Raw genomic sequence first — 16018 nt, 5'->3', positions numbered from 1 at the left:
AGCACAAATGCTCGCCTTGCTCGGTTCTGTGATGCGCGTTCGTGACGTCACGTAATACGCAATTACGTGGAAAAGGTCACGGTTGAGGTAGGCGGAAGTACCGAGTCAGTAGGCTTTTTAATATTAAAACACCCAGGATACGCACACGAAATGGGCATTTTAAACGATAAACTGACACAAAGACATTTGAATATGTGTATATGGTCCTCCTTCCTCACATTTGTAAACACTGACTCGGTACTTCCCCCTAAGTCAACCGTGACCTTTTCAACGTCATTGCGTATTACGTGACGTCACGAACGCGCATCACAGAACAGAGCAAGGCGAGCATTTGTGCTTATAAAACTTAAACTTTTTTATTTATTTTTTAAATGACCGATCGTTTCGCTAGATAACACCCTTATTCATCGTCTGGTATCGTTTAAAGCCCTTTGAAGCTGCACTGAAACTGTCATTTGGACCTTGAACCGTTTGGGTCCCAATGAAGTCCATTTTATGGAGAAATGTTTTCATCAAAAACCTTAATTTCTTTTCGACTGAAGAAAGAAAGACATGGACATCTTGGATGACATGGGGGTGATTCAATATTTAAACTTGACTAGTTAAGAAAAATACAAACTAGTATTAGGTTTAAGGATTTAATGTTAAAATGACTTGCCACATGTCAGTGTATTAAGTCAGGCACACAAGATGACGCTGTTTACCTGAAGTTTTTTTCTCATTGCTTGAATGTGGTATATTTGTGTGGTATAGAGCTTGATGGATTACAATTATATTTTCCAAATCAAATAGAGAACTATGATGTTTTTTTTTGTTTTTTTTTATCAACATGCATTTTTTTACATGAATGTGATGACACTGTCAACACATCATGCAATATATCTCGAATTCATAAAAAGTGATATTGAAATATAAAGGTCCCCTGTTTCAGTTGGTTTCACTAATGAAATATTACACATTCCAGCAGTGCGCGAGCAGTTCCTTCCGTCCAATCACAGCGTGCACTTTTGCGCCTTGTATCGCCTCGCCTTCAATCCGAAACGCACTGCTTGGCTGCGTCAGTGCGAACTGTTTTGTTGATAAATAACTTTGATGGATTGATTATTTTTCAAGAGGGTCCTCGAACTGTGCACGTCCTGCAAACAGTATCGGTAAAATTGCGCTTAAACAGCAGAATGTAAACAGGAAAACAGGTTTGGTGACTACAGCTGAAGAGTTCATATGTGTTCGGATACCAAAAGTTGTTCAATCTGTCAGCCTGCATGTTGGAAAGGCCACTCGATGCAATGTGACATGGTATTTTAGCGTATAAAAAGTGCGCACTTACGTCTAGGAGATTACGACAGACTGCGTTGTTCGTAGTGTGTGTAAATGGTCATGCACGCTGTTGACTTTGCCCAGGGTTGGAAGAGTTTTGTAAGGTGCTGTCACCCGAACTTGAAAAGTAAGGAAGAAGGACGTCAATACCATTTTGCAACAGTGTAAGTACGCTACAGTTTTAATCTGTTTTCATACACGACCTGTCGTTCAATAAACCAAGAAACGCAAAGTGCACAAATACTGATACTTTGTCGTCTTACAGGGAAGTAAGTAGTGCCGTTTGCATTGATTCTACATATATATTTTTTTATATAACAAATATTTTCATAGTAGTTGCTAGTTTGGGAGGGGTCACCAATGGGCTGAAAAGTAGTTCTGCTTGTTCTCTCTCTCCTGTATTCTTTCCCCATCTCTCTCTCCCTTTTCCTCTTCACTTCCTGTAATTCTTGTTGTCTTGCATTGCACTTTTCATGCCCCTCCCGTTCTGTCTGCTCTTGCCTTCTGCATTTGTGTTTGTCAAGTTTCCTGGTTTTAGGCCACTATGTTCCTTCTCTATGCACAGGTCTTACCAAACAGTCATTCATTAATGATGCAAAAGGAATTATTTGCATTTAGTGTCCTGACATTGTCCGAGTTAGGTTTGACATGCTATGGCCTGTTTTCTTAACGTAATAATGAAAAAGGTGAGATTTAAAAAATTATATTTCAATGCTTATGCATTTACAGTTTTGTGCCACTAGAAACTGTGTTCACACGCTATGTTTTTTGGGGGAACTTTTGCAGTGTTGCACAAAAACATTAAAATATAATTTTTCCTTAAATCTCATACTTTGTCCCTTTAGGGGCTTTGTATATCATAGATGTGTGTGCATGCATTAGATGTGTTTTTAATGTATTTTTCAATAAATTATTACATTGAGACAAATCAAAATAAGTGTCATGTCATTGTCCTGTTTTACTTTTAATTTTTTTTTTCTTTTTGTTTATTTTGCATAAAATGCAGACATCATTATATTCCTATTGTGATTAAGTTTAAAACTTTACTCTTTGTCTTTCTCTCCTTTTTAGAACATTTCCTGTGGCTGAGGAATGACTGAGTTTTTAAATATTTACACCACCTTTATACTACAGTTTAGAAGCAAGAAGGGAGGTGGGGCTCCTACACCCCACAAAATCTTGCATGTGCTCTGCTCTGTAAAACTTTTTTTTTTCATCCGCCTTTTAATAGGCTTACTCAAAACTGAAGTGTTGAATGCCCCAGGTTTTTACTTGTCTTATAGTTTCACACAATTGCCATGAGTCTTTCTCCACACCAGAAAGGAAACATAAACAGTATTAGCAATCAGAATGTTGAAGCCATTGGTGAAACAATGCAGAATTCAGATGATCTTTTCTACAACGTTGGCGCTTCGCCCATGGAGCAAACTCACAGCAGCCCAGAGGTTTTGGTGGATTCTAGCCCTGAAGTCCAGAGTGTTTACAAATCTGATAAAGCATATCAGGTCCGGAGCCATTTTCAGCAGTCGGGATCAGTAAAGTGGACGCCTCAAAACCCAATGCAGACCGCAACTTGGTTTCAGAGCGTCCCAAACCCGAATAAGTGGTCACAGAACTTTGGACCTTCTCTAGGTGGTATGGATGACCCAAGAGCCTTTCACAAAAGTCATGAAAGGGAGGCTATAAAGTTGGAAAAGCATTCACCAAGTTCCTCACAGTCCTACACAGACACTGCTCATTTCCCCGGGGCAGACTGGGACCATCACACGATGGCAGCCATGCATCATGCTCCATATCAGGCGCTCCAACAAGGTCACAGACCTGCAGACCTCCAGTATCAGCCTCAGGGATTGCATCACGATATGTCCGACTCTATTCTGCAACCCTTCCAGTTGGCATTCGGACCAACCAAGCAACCACATGCGCCTGGTTTCCAACAAGTCTTCCAAGGCAACAATGAATCTTTAAATATGAATTATAACGAGAAGCAGAAATCGCAACAGCAGCTCTTGCAGTTGCAGCAGCTGCATCGCCAGCAGCAGGTGCAACAGCTGCAGCAAATGCGTCAGTTGCAGCAGCAGCAGCAGCAACAACAACAACAACAACAACAGCAGCAGCATCAAATGCAACAACAGCAGAGGCTGCATCAAATGCAACAGCAATACCAGCTGCAACAGATGCAACTGCAACGCAATGCACAAGGTTGTCAACAGCCAGAGAGTATAGAAAAGCAGCAAGTCAAACAAGAAATTGAGTCACAGGATCTAGCCAGTACTCAGGTGAAAACAGATTCAAGTCAGACCCAGCTCACCATCCCTCAAACACAACATCCTATTCCTCAGGGAGCAAATTATGAGGAATCGGGTCATGCAGAGGCCACTCCAGAACTCCGGGAGACCCAAACCAAACGTCAGGTACCCCCTCGCCGCTCTCGACGGCTTTCCAAAGATGGAGCCTCTCCTCAAGGCAACCAGACATCCAAGGATAAGGTTGCTTCTCAGAATGGAGGAGTTGGTGGAGTTCAAGGACCCGCAGTGGGGGTCATCCAAAGCACTCCGAGACGACGAAGGGCCTCAAAGGAGATCAACCTTGAGACTCTTGCTCAAAAGGCTTCAGAGATGGAATTTTTGCCAGCAAAGGTGAGCTTATGTCTTTGAAAATCCATTTGAAGACTGTTTTTACAACAGTGGAATAGCAGAAATCTGTTTTAATATAACATATTAGAACATACTGGGCTGGAAATAATATGCTGATATGGTGCTCAGGAAACATTTTCTGTTATTATCAATGTTAAAAACAGTTTGTGCTATTTAATATTTTTGTGGAAACCGTGATACATTTTCTTTTCCAGGATTCTTTGATGCATAGTAATTTTAAAACAACAGCATTTATTTGAAATAAATGTCTTTACTGTCACTTTTAAAAATGTGTCATTGCTGAATAGAAGTATTTATTTAAAAACAGTTATCTTACCACAAACTTAGGATAGCATGCATTAAATATATGCTGGAATGTTTTGCTGCTTTGATGGTCTCCTAAGTTGTTTTTGTTGTTTAAACCAGCTAGTGAATTAGCTCTTTCAAAACCTAAAAATTTCCATTGCTGACTCTAGTAAGAAATTGAAGCTAGGTAAAACGTGTCACCAGCTTTATAACTAATCAAACTATAAAAGTAAACATTACAGTACAAACTCAGCTCAGAGTAGTGTTTGCTATCAGGCTTCCCCAATCATATACTGTATGAAGTACAGTGGAGTTTATGGAGTTATTGAGCATTGTAAAGCAGTCTGTTGAGCGGCTGCATGTCTGCACACCTCCACATTCCACACTCTCTCAAAATCCATTCAGTTGGATTTGGGAGGGGCCGATTCACCAAGCCCTATTTGCTAACATCTATCTGATCCAAGCATCAAAACAAGAAGTTTGTGGTATGAATTTATTCTTTTAAATGTCATATACTTCAAGATATTTCAGTTTACATTAACAGGGCAGAGACAGCTCTATTTGTTTGAGATGGTTGTTTAAATTTTTTTTTTCTTCAAAACTTGGCCTGTAAAGGTGTTTTTATGGCAGAGCCATAGTCATCTGGCTCTATGACTCACTTAAACGCTGTCGGTTGCTTACACTTTTATTTGTGCTTCTCTATCCTTTGTTTTTCTCTTCTCCATTTATATTGTATTATGTCTTTTGCTATCTTCTCTTAATAGTGTGAGGACATTACTCCTGGTAGACCAGCAGGTATGGCACCCCTAGTCATCCCAGTCTCGGTGCCAGTTCGGAAAGGTCAAATGGAAGCGCCGGGCAGCTGGACACAGCTGGATAATGTTCGACATCCCTCAGAGATTTCGCATCAACAAAACCAGCCTGATCGTAAACCCTCGGTTATTGTAGCACGTCGGCACTCCATAAAGAGCTCTGCGTTCGAGAGCTTCATCCAGGTTAATAAAGTTGCCAGATCCACTTATTTTAAGCAATTTTAGGCTTGTTTATTCAAGAAGTCACTTATAGATTTGGGTTCTTGCGGGGTTGTATATTTTGGAGCTTTTTTTTTCAGAATATTTTTGTGCATTTGGGATTGTTAGTGGTCGGCACGTATAGGACTATACCGCTTTATCAATATGTAGTGTGTGATGATATTCTTCTGTCTGTAAATGTCACCGACAGACATTGTTTTTCCGCCCTTTTCCATCAAAATAATGCTGTAATTTATTCTAGAGGCATTTCTAGTAATTTAATTCAGCATCTATATGCTATCACAAACTGCTTTTGATGAAACAGCAAGAGATTTCAGTAAAATCTTACAATAAGGTTGGCATGATATATGTATGCTCCTCCCTCAAAACTACGGGTTGCTTATTTTGGGCTTATTTATCTGAACGTGTCGCTTATTTCTTTAGTGAACCCTGGTAACGCTGGTTAATGCTCTTAAAACATCTCAAATGATTTTCATGTTAATGTTATGCCTTTTTCCACACTAGAAGTGTACTTTTAAACTGTTTAAAAATAGTTGTTAAAATATATCTGTTCTGCCATTTATGTTTGAATCAGGGTAAAGGGCAAGAGGACAAATCCAGGCGCCGTCCACGTCCTGAGCCTCTGGTCATACCTCAACCGTGCGCATTGATCACCCCTTCGGTTTACTCCAGCATCACTTCCTACCAGAGCAATCTGCGCTCCCCAGTACGCCTGCTAGACCATGCCAGTATCATCCCGCCATACACCCCTCCACCCATTCTTTCACCTGTGCGAGAAGGCTCTGGGCTGTACTTCTCTGCTGTCCTTTCTTCAATGGCAGCAGGCAGCCAGATCCTGCCACCTCTATCCACACCCCGCAGCGCCACTCGAAGTTTGCTACATTCAAGTGCGTTCCGTAACTTTTTGTTTTAAAGGACTTTTTGTATTAGTAATGATTTACAGTAAGGTTCTAAACATTTGCTAATGCATTAGTTATGGTAAACTACCAATGAAAAATAGTTTCTTTCAGCATTCATTCATCTAGTTTCATGTTCATTTACAGTATTGTTCATTGATAGTTCATAATGTTTATAACACAACTTTTAATAATAAGGCATTCATATATTTAAAATAGTAATACATTTTGTTAATATAATGCATTATTAGTTAACTATTAACAGATTAACTATTGTGCTAACTAATGTTAACTTATGTAACCTTATTGTAAAGTATAACCTTTTTAAACTCTTTGTTTATTCATACATATTAACAGATAAAGAATTTAACATGAATTAGAGATCCCGAACCATCAATAAATTAGACATTTGTAGAGTATTTATTAATCATTAATGTAAATTTACAGTATAAATGCACTATTATTTATTATTTCATGTTCACAATGCATGAACTAATTTTAATTTAAATAAAACTTGGAATGTTAAAAATCCATTAGTATTCCCCAGTAAAAGAGTAATATATTTAAAATACATTTCATGCTAATAGTTCAAATCTATTGGCAAATTTACTGACATCACTCGAGACTTACTGATTTAGAAATTCTAATTGCACTTTATTTGGAGTATCATTTGTAAACAAAGCACGTTTCTTTATATTAAGACTAAAATGGGTTTTAATATCACTATTGATTAGAATTGTATGAACTTTGAATACTATCCGTCTTTAAATGCAAGTTATTTTAAGTGTACCTAAAGTATACTTGGAATAGTTCCACTTTAGCACAATTAAATATACTTCAGTATATCTTTAGTTGGACTTCAGCACTACTTAACGCACAATTAAAGTGCATTAAGTACCGAATTAGTTGTTCCAATTAAGCATTGCAGGGTATTTTTATAAAATGCATAAATATATTAATGTATTTGTAGTATACTTAGCATGAAATAAATGTATTTCAAATACATTTTAGTATATTTATTTTTCACTAGGGTATGTAAAAATAAAACGATGAATAAAAGCTGTAAGTGTATTGTTTATTAGATAATGCATTGTACATCATAATGCATCACAAACTAATAATGTTAACAAATTGTTAACGTGTTGTGTGTTACTGTATTATTAGCTAATACAGTATTATTATTATAACTATTATTAGTTGTGTGTTTGTTAACTAATGGTAACTTATACAGCCTTAATGTAAAGTGTTTCACTATTTGTTTGTTTATTCTTACTTAATGAATTGCAAGTGTAGATGAATTGTAGTTCATCATTGACATGAGTAATTTCTGTATCTCTCTTGCTGACTTTATTTTCTGCACTTTAGGCAGTTCTGAAATCACCCCTCCTGCACTCTCAGTGATTGGAGAAGCAACGCCTGTCAGCCTAGAACCGTGAGCATTTATTTAAAAAAAATAGCAATTCATCACAATCACTGTCCTCTATTCTAATATATTCTATCTTATATGCACATTTCAGGCGCATAAACATTGGCTCTCAGTATCAGGCAGAAATTCCAGAACTATTGGATGGAACACTGGCTCTAAAGGACCAGCATAAAGCCACTTTGGTCTGGCTCCCTAATTCACAGGCTGATTCTGCGCCCTCCCAGGATACAAGACGTAACTTATCTTCAGACTGCATTGATATAGCTGAGGTTTACCAGCTGCATATAACACAGACATATGTCTCACATACTTCCATTCCAATCCTTCCATTCTCATTATTTTCCAGTTGATGACCTGATGAACCTGGTCTGCTCCAGTGTCATGTATGGAGGAGGAACCAACCCAGAGCTAGCGATGCACTGCCTGCATGAGTGCAGAGGGGATGTCATGGTGAGCACAGTTAAATATACAGTAGTACCAAAAAGTGTTTGGACACTTGAGTCACACTGAAAAAATGTCTGACTTAAGATATCTAAAAATCACATTGACAACATTTAGGAAAAATGTTCGTTCACAAATGTGCTTTAATATTTTGTGTCAAATGAAATGAAATTCAAACACTTTTATGGACTCAAAAGTTTGGTATGAATAGTGTTTGTGAATGAAGCCTTTTATGCTCTTAAAGATGCATTTATTTAATAAAAAAATACAGTAAAACTCTAATATTGTGAAATATTATTACAATTTAAAATAACTTTTTTCTGTTTTAATATATTTTAAAATTCCTGTGATGGCAAAAGATGTCTTCAGTGTCACATGATCCTTCAGAAATCATTGTGATATCCTGATTTGATGCTCAGGAAAATGTCTTATTATTATCAGTTCTGAAAACTGTTGTGCTGCTTAAAATATTTGTGGAAAATGTGATGCATATTTTTTCAGGATTCTTTGAATAGAAAGTTAAAAAGTATAGCATTTATTTGAAATAGAAGTCTTTTGTAACACTGAAAGTTGTAGTTTTCTTTTTAATTTAAAGTTTCAATTTAATGCATCCTTGCTGAAACAAGTATTAATTTCTTTTAAACAATTCTTAATAACTCCAAACATTTGAGCAGTAGTGTAAGCATACTTGTTGGGTATGCTTGTTGGGGCCGTTGTATATGATGCGTGTGTGTGTGTGTGTGTGTGTGTGTGTTTGTATATATATATTCACGTATATGCTTTCAGGATAAACAAAAAATATATTTTGACTCTGTAGGAAGCTCTGGAAATGATGTTGATGAAGAATCCCATCTTCTCCAAGAACCACCATCTGGCAAACTACCACTACGCAGGTAGAAATTAATTTCCATCTAATTGCAGAGCTCACTGTGTTCACTTAGAAATATTAAAAATTATTCAGCATGCTGTGACTGTAAATGGATAGAATTGCAATGCAGCAGAATGTTTGTAATGTTGTATGGTGGATAGAAAGAACTTGATGCCCCTTAAATATTGGCAGGATCAGACTGCTGGACTGTGGATGAAAAACAATATTACAACAAGGGAATTTCTGCTTACAGGAAAGATTTCTTCTTGGTGCAAAAACTGGTATACAGTCTTTTTTGTTTACTGGTCATATATGATTTCATATAAAACAAACTTCCCCTTTTTAAGGTGACGTTGTGTTTCTATTTTGGCAGGTGAGGAGTAAAACAGTGGCACAGTGTGTGGAGTTCTACTACACCTATAAGAAACAAGCAAAGGTTGGCCGTAATGGCACATATATATGTGGACCTTTAGAGCCAGAAGATAACGTCCCTGTGGTAAAGGCTATTACTGCTTACTGCTTTTAGACTTTGTTTTGACTAAAGGGCTAATAGCATATGTACAGTAAATTAATCATTATTAATTTACATCTGAAAAGGAAATTTGTGTGAATGCTCACAAAATCTGTGCTAAAACAATCTGTACAATGTGATACATTAGTGCTGGTCATACTTGCCTCTGTGAGACTTTCATTTTTAGATCATCTGTCTGTTCTTTTTATCTGTAACAAGATTAAAGTGAAACAAGAAGAAGATATACAGAATGAAAGCAGACAACAGGAAGGAACACAGGACAATGTGGATGACAGTCTACAAAATGTGACCAAGACACTTCAGGACATTAAGAATGTGAGTAATTGGATTGAAAGCATTCTCTTGTTTGTGTGTAAATATAGTGAATACCTCATAAACCCATCATGGCTCTGGGCTGGAATATTGAATGTCCAGTTCAAAATTCAAATGAATAACTAAATCTGATTGCATGGTTGTATTTACTCATCCGTCCAGGAGAGGGCAGAAGTGGCTCAAGTGGACCAGAAGAACAGCTCTGCAGAAGAGTCTTCTGGCCTGATGCCAGCACCTGAACCCTCCTTCAAAACCCCTTCCCCTGCACCTCCAAAGCCTCACTCTGGCAGTACCGGGAAGAAAAACAGGGCCTCAACTGGTAACAAAAGTCAGGGAGAGCCAGAAGGTATTTTCCCTTGCAAGAAGTGCAGTAGGTGAGTCAGTTTTTATATAACAGTATGTGTCTTGTCTTAGTTGCATTTACTTCAAAAGACAGTTGAGAACAGTTTTGTTCCAGAGGTTTCTTTGCAGTTGCACCTATGTGAGAGTGTACACTATACTGTATTCATCTTACTCTTATCTAAGTAAGATCACTGTACTAGTGATACTATATCTGATCTCCAATATAGTTTATCTGAAATATTGAAAGTTTCTATATTTGAATATCAAGTCCTCAGTGTTGCTAATATCATCATTATTAAAATATTCTAGTATTTTATTTTAATATTTCAATAATATACACGATGGTAATGTCCCAATATTATAACATCTAGACAGTTTTTTCCCCCCCTCCAAATTACTTCATATATCAATATTTTAATATCAGCATATTATTATTATTATTATTATTATTATTACAATTATTAATATGAATTAATATTTTATATTAATAAATGATATTACAATTCAGTATTTCAAAATAAAATGTTGTTTCGTTAATAATAATATCCTACTATATAATAACATCTAAACATATATATTAAAGCAAGTTGGAGAATATCACTAATTAAATTAATGTTAATATTATTACAATTCTATATTTTAATATTAAATATAATACTTTATAAAACTCATTGGTCTGAGGTGACAAAAACATTCAGCAAACAACATGACAGAATATAATTTCAGTGATATTTAAAATGATCTGTAAGGACAAGTACTTTTTAAATTCTTTTCTCATGCTTTGATAAATTCCTATATTCATACCATTCACTCTAGTTTTTTGCAAGTCAGTGACTTTATATATGTTTTTTAGCATATGTTTCTTCATTTATAGCAACTTGAATAAATTATAATGAGGTCTGTATATACAGGGTGTTCTATAAGGTGAAGAGTCGCAGCGCTCACATGAAGAGTCACGCCGAGCAGGAGAGGAAGGCAGCAGCACAGTGCCAAAGAGAAGAGGAGGAGCGGGCCGCTAAGGCACGGCAGGAGATGTTAGAGGCAGCAAGGAGGAAGGAGGCACAAAGAGGAGGGCAAGAAGAAAGTAGTGGAGCTGAGGAAAGCTCAGTAGAGCTGGATGATGAGCAGGATGAGGACTGGCAATGAGAAAGCACATGACTCTTTTAGTACTCTTCTTTAACAGTTGGTACCAAAAATGTGCAACTTGTGCATCCCAGTTAAGGGCAGTTGGGATGTTTGAAAAGATGGTGTCTGAATTGCCTTGTATTTTTTACCAAAATTTTATAAGAACTTTCCTTTGGTATATGTTTTTAAAACGTGTGGATGTCAGTTTAGCATCATGAAAACAATTATACAGTAAATATGATAACAAATGTAAAAAGGTTTGCTGGGCTTAGTTTGATTTTGAACAAAATACCTGAACAAATTTTGTTTGCATTCGGTGAGATTGTATTTTTTTAAACCTGTTAATGTTATACACATACAGTAATATGTAATCAAGAACACAAACTAAAATTCCCCCTCATGTACCTATGGCTAATTTCAATTAAATATCTCTTCATGCGTGAAATGTATATAATGCTTAGAAATATATATGTTGACCTCTATGTATTATACGGTGTACAATATTGATGCTGTTGTGTGTGTGTTTTTCAGTACTCTAAACTTAAAAGAATGTGTATTTATGTTTTTGAATGCACTTAAAGGGTAGTGGAATATGTGGGATTAAGGGATTTTTATAAAACTCACATGTAAATAAAATCTGAAGTTTAGCAAATCACAAATACATTTTCAACATATAGATCACATTTTTCACACTTTGCTTGATCACCATGCTTGATATTTGCTATCTTTCATAAATGTGTGCACAATAAAAACAAACTTCCAGTATAAACTTGTATTATTTTACATATCCCTGGTTTTACAGACAAGGTTTAAGATTTAGTCCTAGACTAAAATGTAAGTCTGAGCTGTTTCAAATGAAAGAAACTTGCACTGATTGATCTTAAAATATATCCGTGCCTTTGTTTTGTCTCAAGATGCACACCAGTAATGTTTTTTCTAAGGCACGTTTATAAAAATTACTTAAATGTCCTAATTGAACAATGGCATAATCCTAGTTTAGGTTAAACCCTGTCTATGAAACCGGGCCTTTATATAATAAATATGAAAGGAAAAAGTTCAGTAATCACCATCACATTCAGCACTGGAAGAAGTTTTTGTTTAATAGGCATTTGTGATTGGAGTATTCTTAGTTTAAATGTATTCTGGGCTTGATGATTGCTACAAAGTTAGTTTTGGCAAATCTCTTCAAATTAAGGTTAAGATCATTATCATTAGTACCAGAAGGCTAAAAGACACTTTCATTCTTCCGCTGCTCCCACCTGCAAAAAAAGAACAGTTAATGTCATTAATTGGTATTAAATTTTCTTAAAATTCTAGCAGGTAGAAAAAAAATGGTTAAAATAATCTATTAGACTGATGGAAGAGGCCATTTTTTGAATGAAACTCAATTTAAATGCTTACCAGTCTCAGCGTTATCCACTAGCATGTCTTTGGTGTCACTGAGACTTCCATTGTTTGCTTCTGGAACTACACCCAACAGCTTACACATCAATGGATAGATGCTGATACTGTCAAATGGCTCAGCCAAGAAATTGTCCCTAAAGTCTGGCCCAAAGGCTCGAAAAACCATTTTCATATCCATTTCCTCATTACTGAATCCATGATCTCCTTTGTTGATATGCAAAATGATCCTCTGCACAAACAGCAAACAAAAGGTTAGAGTAGACCAGACTGTTTAATAAATTCACCCTTCCTCTATACATAACTTCAAGTACTTTATGTAGCTTTAAGCAGTATTTACTGTTTATACTACCATTTTTTTTAAAGAAATTAATGCTTTTTTATTAATCATGGACACATTTAATTGATCAAAAGTGACAGCAAAGACATTTATAATGTTCCAAAAGATTTCTATTTCAAATAAATGCAGTTATTATGAATTTTCAAATAATCTTTGAATCCTGAAAGGAAACTTGTATCAGGGTTTCTGCAAAAAATATTAGACCGCATAACTGTTTTGAACATTGATAATAATCTAAATGTTTCTTGAGAACCAAATCATGATGATTTGATTGAAGGATCATGTAATACTGAAGACTAGAGTAACGATGCTACAAAATCACATTTGAATACATGACATTTTTACATCTCAAACTTTTGAAAGGTTTTGTATATTTAGATTTATTTATTGATATTTTACTAATACAGACTGTAAGCTGGCTAAATAATGTGAAGCTAGTATGACATAATTAGCATGTTTGACTACAATATTTTATCACTTGAGCTTTCAAGCAACTGGCTAAAATGAGTGAAATTTATTTTCAAAGACACTTACAGAGTTGATATTGAAGCCCAAGTCAGCCTGAAGGACAATGGGTTGAATTCTCTCATGTTTGCGTATGTGAAAGTGTTCTGGTATCTCTTCTTTCTTATAGACTGTCAGATTGGGATGTGCGTTCTTCAGGGCATCATAAACTTCTTGTTCTTTGCCCTCCCTAGGTGTGATCATCCCAAACCCACCGTAGTCAAGCAGGTCAAACCGGGTTAGATTTAAGAACTTCATGTAATTGCTAAGTTTTATCTCAACCTTACTAGCCATTTTAATAGTGGTCATGCCATGGTCTGATGTGAGGATGACATTAAGATGATCAGTCAAACCATTTTTGTGAATTGCCTCCCTGAGGTAGCCAATAGTGCGGTCGATCTGTTCAATGATCTTTATTCTCTCTGGGGTTTCAGGGCCAAAAGCATGACCCACGTTGTCTGGTTCGCCATAGTAAAGCGTAACAAAGTCAAAGTCCTCTTTTGTGAACCATCCCATCACAGTGTCGATGTTCTGCTGCCACTCTGTCTCATTGTCATCAGGTTGCCCATGATCTGCCACCAAAAAACGATCCACAGCTTGGCCACTGTAATTCACTCCTCCACCAGGGTAGAAAAAAGATGCTGTTTTCAGACCCTTTGAAATATATAGGAGACATTATTGGAGAAGAGCAGTATGATATTGTTTGTTAATTCATTTACAATGAGGAATGCCTGGACATATTTACATACACTGTAAAGAAAATTTGTGAAATTTATGGTAAAGCAACAAACAACAACAGCTGTGGTTGTCAGAACATTACAATAACAAATTTAATTGAAAAATGATTTAACATTTTCAGCAAAAAAGCATATTGATTAACTGAAATAATGTTATTATACAGTACCAACCTACTGAAGTACGAAAATCTGTTCTGTACCTGTATAATACATTGATAACCAGCTAAAAACAGTTCTTCACAAGTAGCTTTTCCACAAGATGAGCGAAGGGCTATATATAATTGCTATATAAGGTGCACACAAATACTAAACACCATCATCAATAAAAGTTGTTTCAACGAAAAACCACGAAATGTGAAGTGTCACACAAGGAATTGTGGGAATGTCAGTAAGTTCACCTGATTCTGGGCAGTTATCCACAGGGGCAAAGCGCCATTATCCCACCATTCTGATATTTTCAGAGTTGCCTTGTGCGGAACTCTCAGGCCAGTTTTATCATTAAACATCAGGTTATGGACAACACCATGATCCTCTATCCATCTCCCTGAAGAAAAGATTAACAAACAATCATACTGATATATAATAAGTATACATTTTATATTGAAAATTGGATTCAGTTAGAGCAACCAAAATGTTTCTGTGGTCAAATAGTGTATTTCAATAAACTAAGATTACTTGTGATGGCAGTGTGCATGTAAACCCACATTTCTTATACATGACTTGATACATATAATGTCAAGAACTGTAAATTGGCCACTGAGCAAGATTTATGAACAAGGAACACTGATTATGTAAATAACCTTGAAGTTGGAGCTTGTGCTAACTTTGCACATCATTTAATGAGGCTCGGGTAATTAGCCTAGTAAGTGTGTGCTCAGCAGCTCTCAGAAGATAGCTTAAGACTTTGAACATCATGATATTGCAGACTAGACAAGAATATGTACATTAACACAGAGTAAACCATGGTGAAGCAGGTGCATGAATTTATGCACTTATTATTTTTTTTCAAAATTATATTAAATAATATAACATTTTATTAAAATGTATACAATACATTATAATATATATATCCTTTACAAAGTGATATTTTATATTTAAAATGTACTAAATGTGCCATTTATATATTTTTATATTTGTATGAATTAAATTATAATTCAAATTCAGTATTATTAAAATTCATTAAAACATCATAAATTTAATTATTTGAAGCTTGAGTTGTTTCTATCAGTGTCTAGTTTTTTTTACTGATGCAAAACATGCAGGGATACTCTAACCAGACCAAATCATATGAGAAGTTTAAATCAACCACTGATTTAAATGTCATAATATTCAGAAATCATTACAAAATTATAGCTACCAACTGAGTATTTGGATGAATTAGGCATTTGTACATGTGTTAGAGCTTCTGTTTTGATCTTTTTTTGTCTGTAAGTGTGTACTCTGACTACACACAAGCCAAACAGATATAAATAAGCAGAAAGTCATGCCTTACCAGTAATAGTTGTAAAGTGTGATGGAGATGTCATGGTGATCGCTGGGGGATTTATGTATTTTGCCTTGACTCCTTGTTTAACTAGTTCGTCCAGATTTGGTGTGTTCGCATCTTGGTCATAATCCCACCTGAAACCATCAAAGGAGATCAGCAGCAACTTATTATACGTCCTCTTTTTGGACAGGGGTTTAGTGCTCACACAGAGAGACAAGGCCAACACCAGCAGAAGTTCTGACTTCATCTTGAGACGCTGTTAAGCAGAGTGAAAATCAGCAGAAGCTAATCTTGGTTTTATAAGCATTATCGGGGCAC

The 16018-nt window shown here is 36.0% G+C and overlaps 2 protein-coding genes across 2 annotated transcripts; one reads left to right on the top strand and one right to left on the bottom strand.

Moving 5' to 3' along the window:
- The first annotated feature begins 953 nt into the window (after positions 1 to 953).
- On the top strand, positions 954 to 11999 carry LOC306879777 (uncharacterized protein). The gene is made up of 13 exons (XM_079432962.1): positions 954 to 1481; positions 2389 to 3956; positions 5024 to 5254; positions 5865 to 6177; positions 7552 to 7618; positions 7704 to 7846; positions 7959 to 8062; positions 8871 to 8946; positions 9114 to 9202; positions 9295 to 9417; positions 9652 to 9768; positions 9928 to 10139; positions 11019 to 11999. The coding sequence occupies exons 2-13, from the start codon at positions 2616 to 2618 to the stop codon at positions 11251 to 11253; spliced, it is 3051 nt and encodes a 1016-aa protein (XP_079289088.1). The 5' UTR covers positions 954 to 1481; positions 2389 to 2615; the 3' UTR covers positions 11254 to 11999.
- Positions 12000 to 12417: 418 nt separating this feature from the next.
- LOC306880356 (ectonucleotide pyrophosphatase/phosphodiesterase family member 7-like) lies at positions 12418 to 15947 on the bottom strand (the record flags this gene model as incomplete). Its single annotated transcript, XM_079433852.1, has 5 exons — positions 12418 to 12491; positions 12634 to 12865; positions 13508 to 14131; positions 14613 to 14758; positions 15707 to 15947. The coding sequence occupies 5 exons, from the start codon at positions 15945 to 15947 to the stop codon at positions 12418 to 12420; spliced, it is 1317 nt and encodes a 438-aa protein (XP_079289978.1).
- Between the last annotated feature and the right edge of the window lie 71 nt (positions 15948 to 16018).

Source organism: Barbus barbus, assembly GCF_936440315.1.
Source record: "Barbus barbus genome assembly, chromosome: 14".
Classification (NCBI taxonomy): Eukaryota; Metazoa; Chordata; class Actinopteri; order Cypriniformes; family Cyprinidae; genus Barbus; species Barbus barbus.
The sequence above is the reverse complement of the archived record's forward strand: the minus strand, read 5'-3'. Positions and strand labels throughout refer to the sequence as shown.

Excerpts from the sequence above, each read along its gene's own strand:
- LOC306879777 (XM_079432962.1), top strand. The coding sequence starts at position 2,616 with ATGAGTCTTTCTCCACACCAGAAAGGAAACATAAACAGTATTAGCAAT. Across the intron at positions 5,255-5,864 it reads CGTTCGAGAGCTTCATCCAG|GGTAAAGGGCAAGAGGACAA; the intron begins GTTAATAAAGTT and ends TGTTTGAATCAG. Across the intron at positions 9,769-9,927 it reads CACTTCAGGACATTAAGAAT|GAGAGGGCAGAAGTGGCTCA; the intron begins GTGAGTAATTGG and ends TCATCCGTCCAG.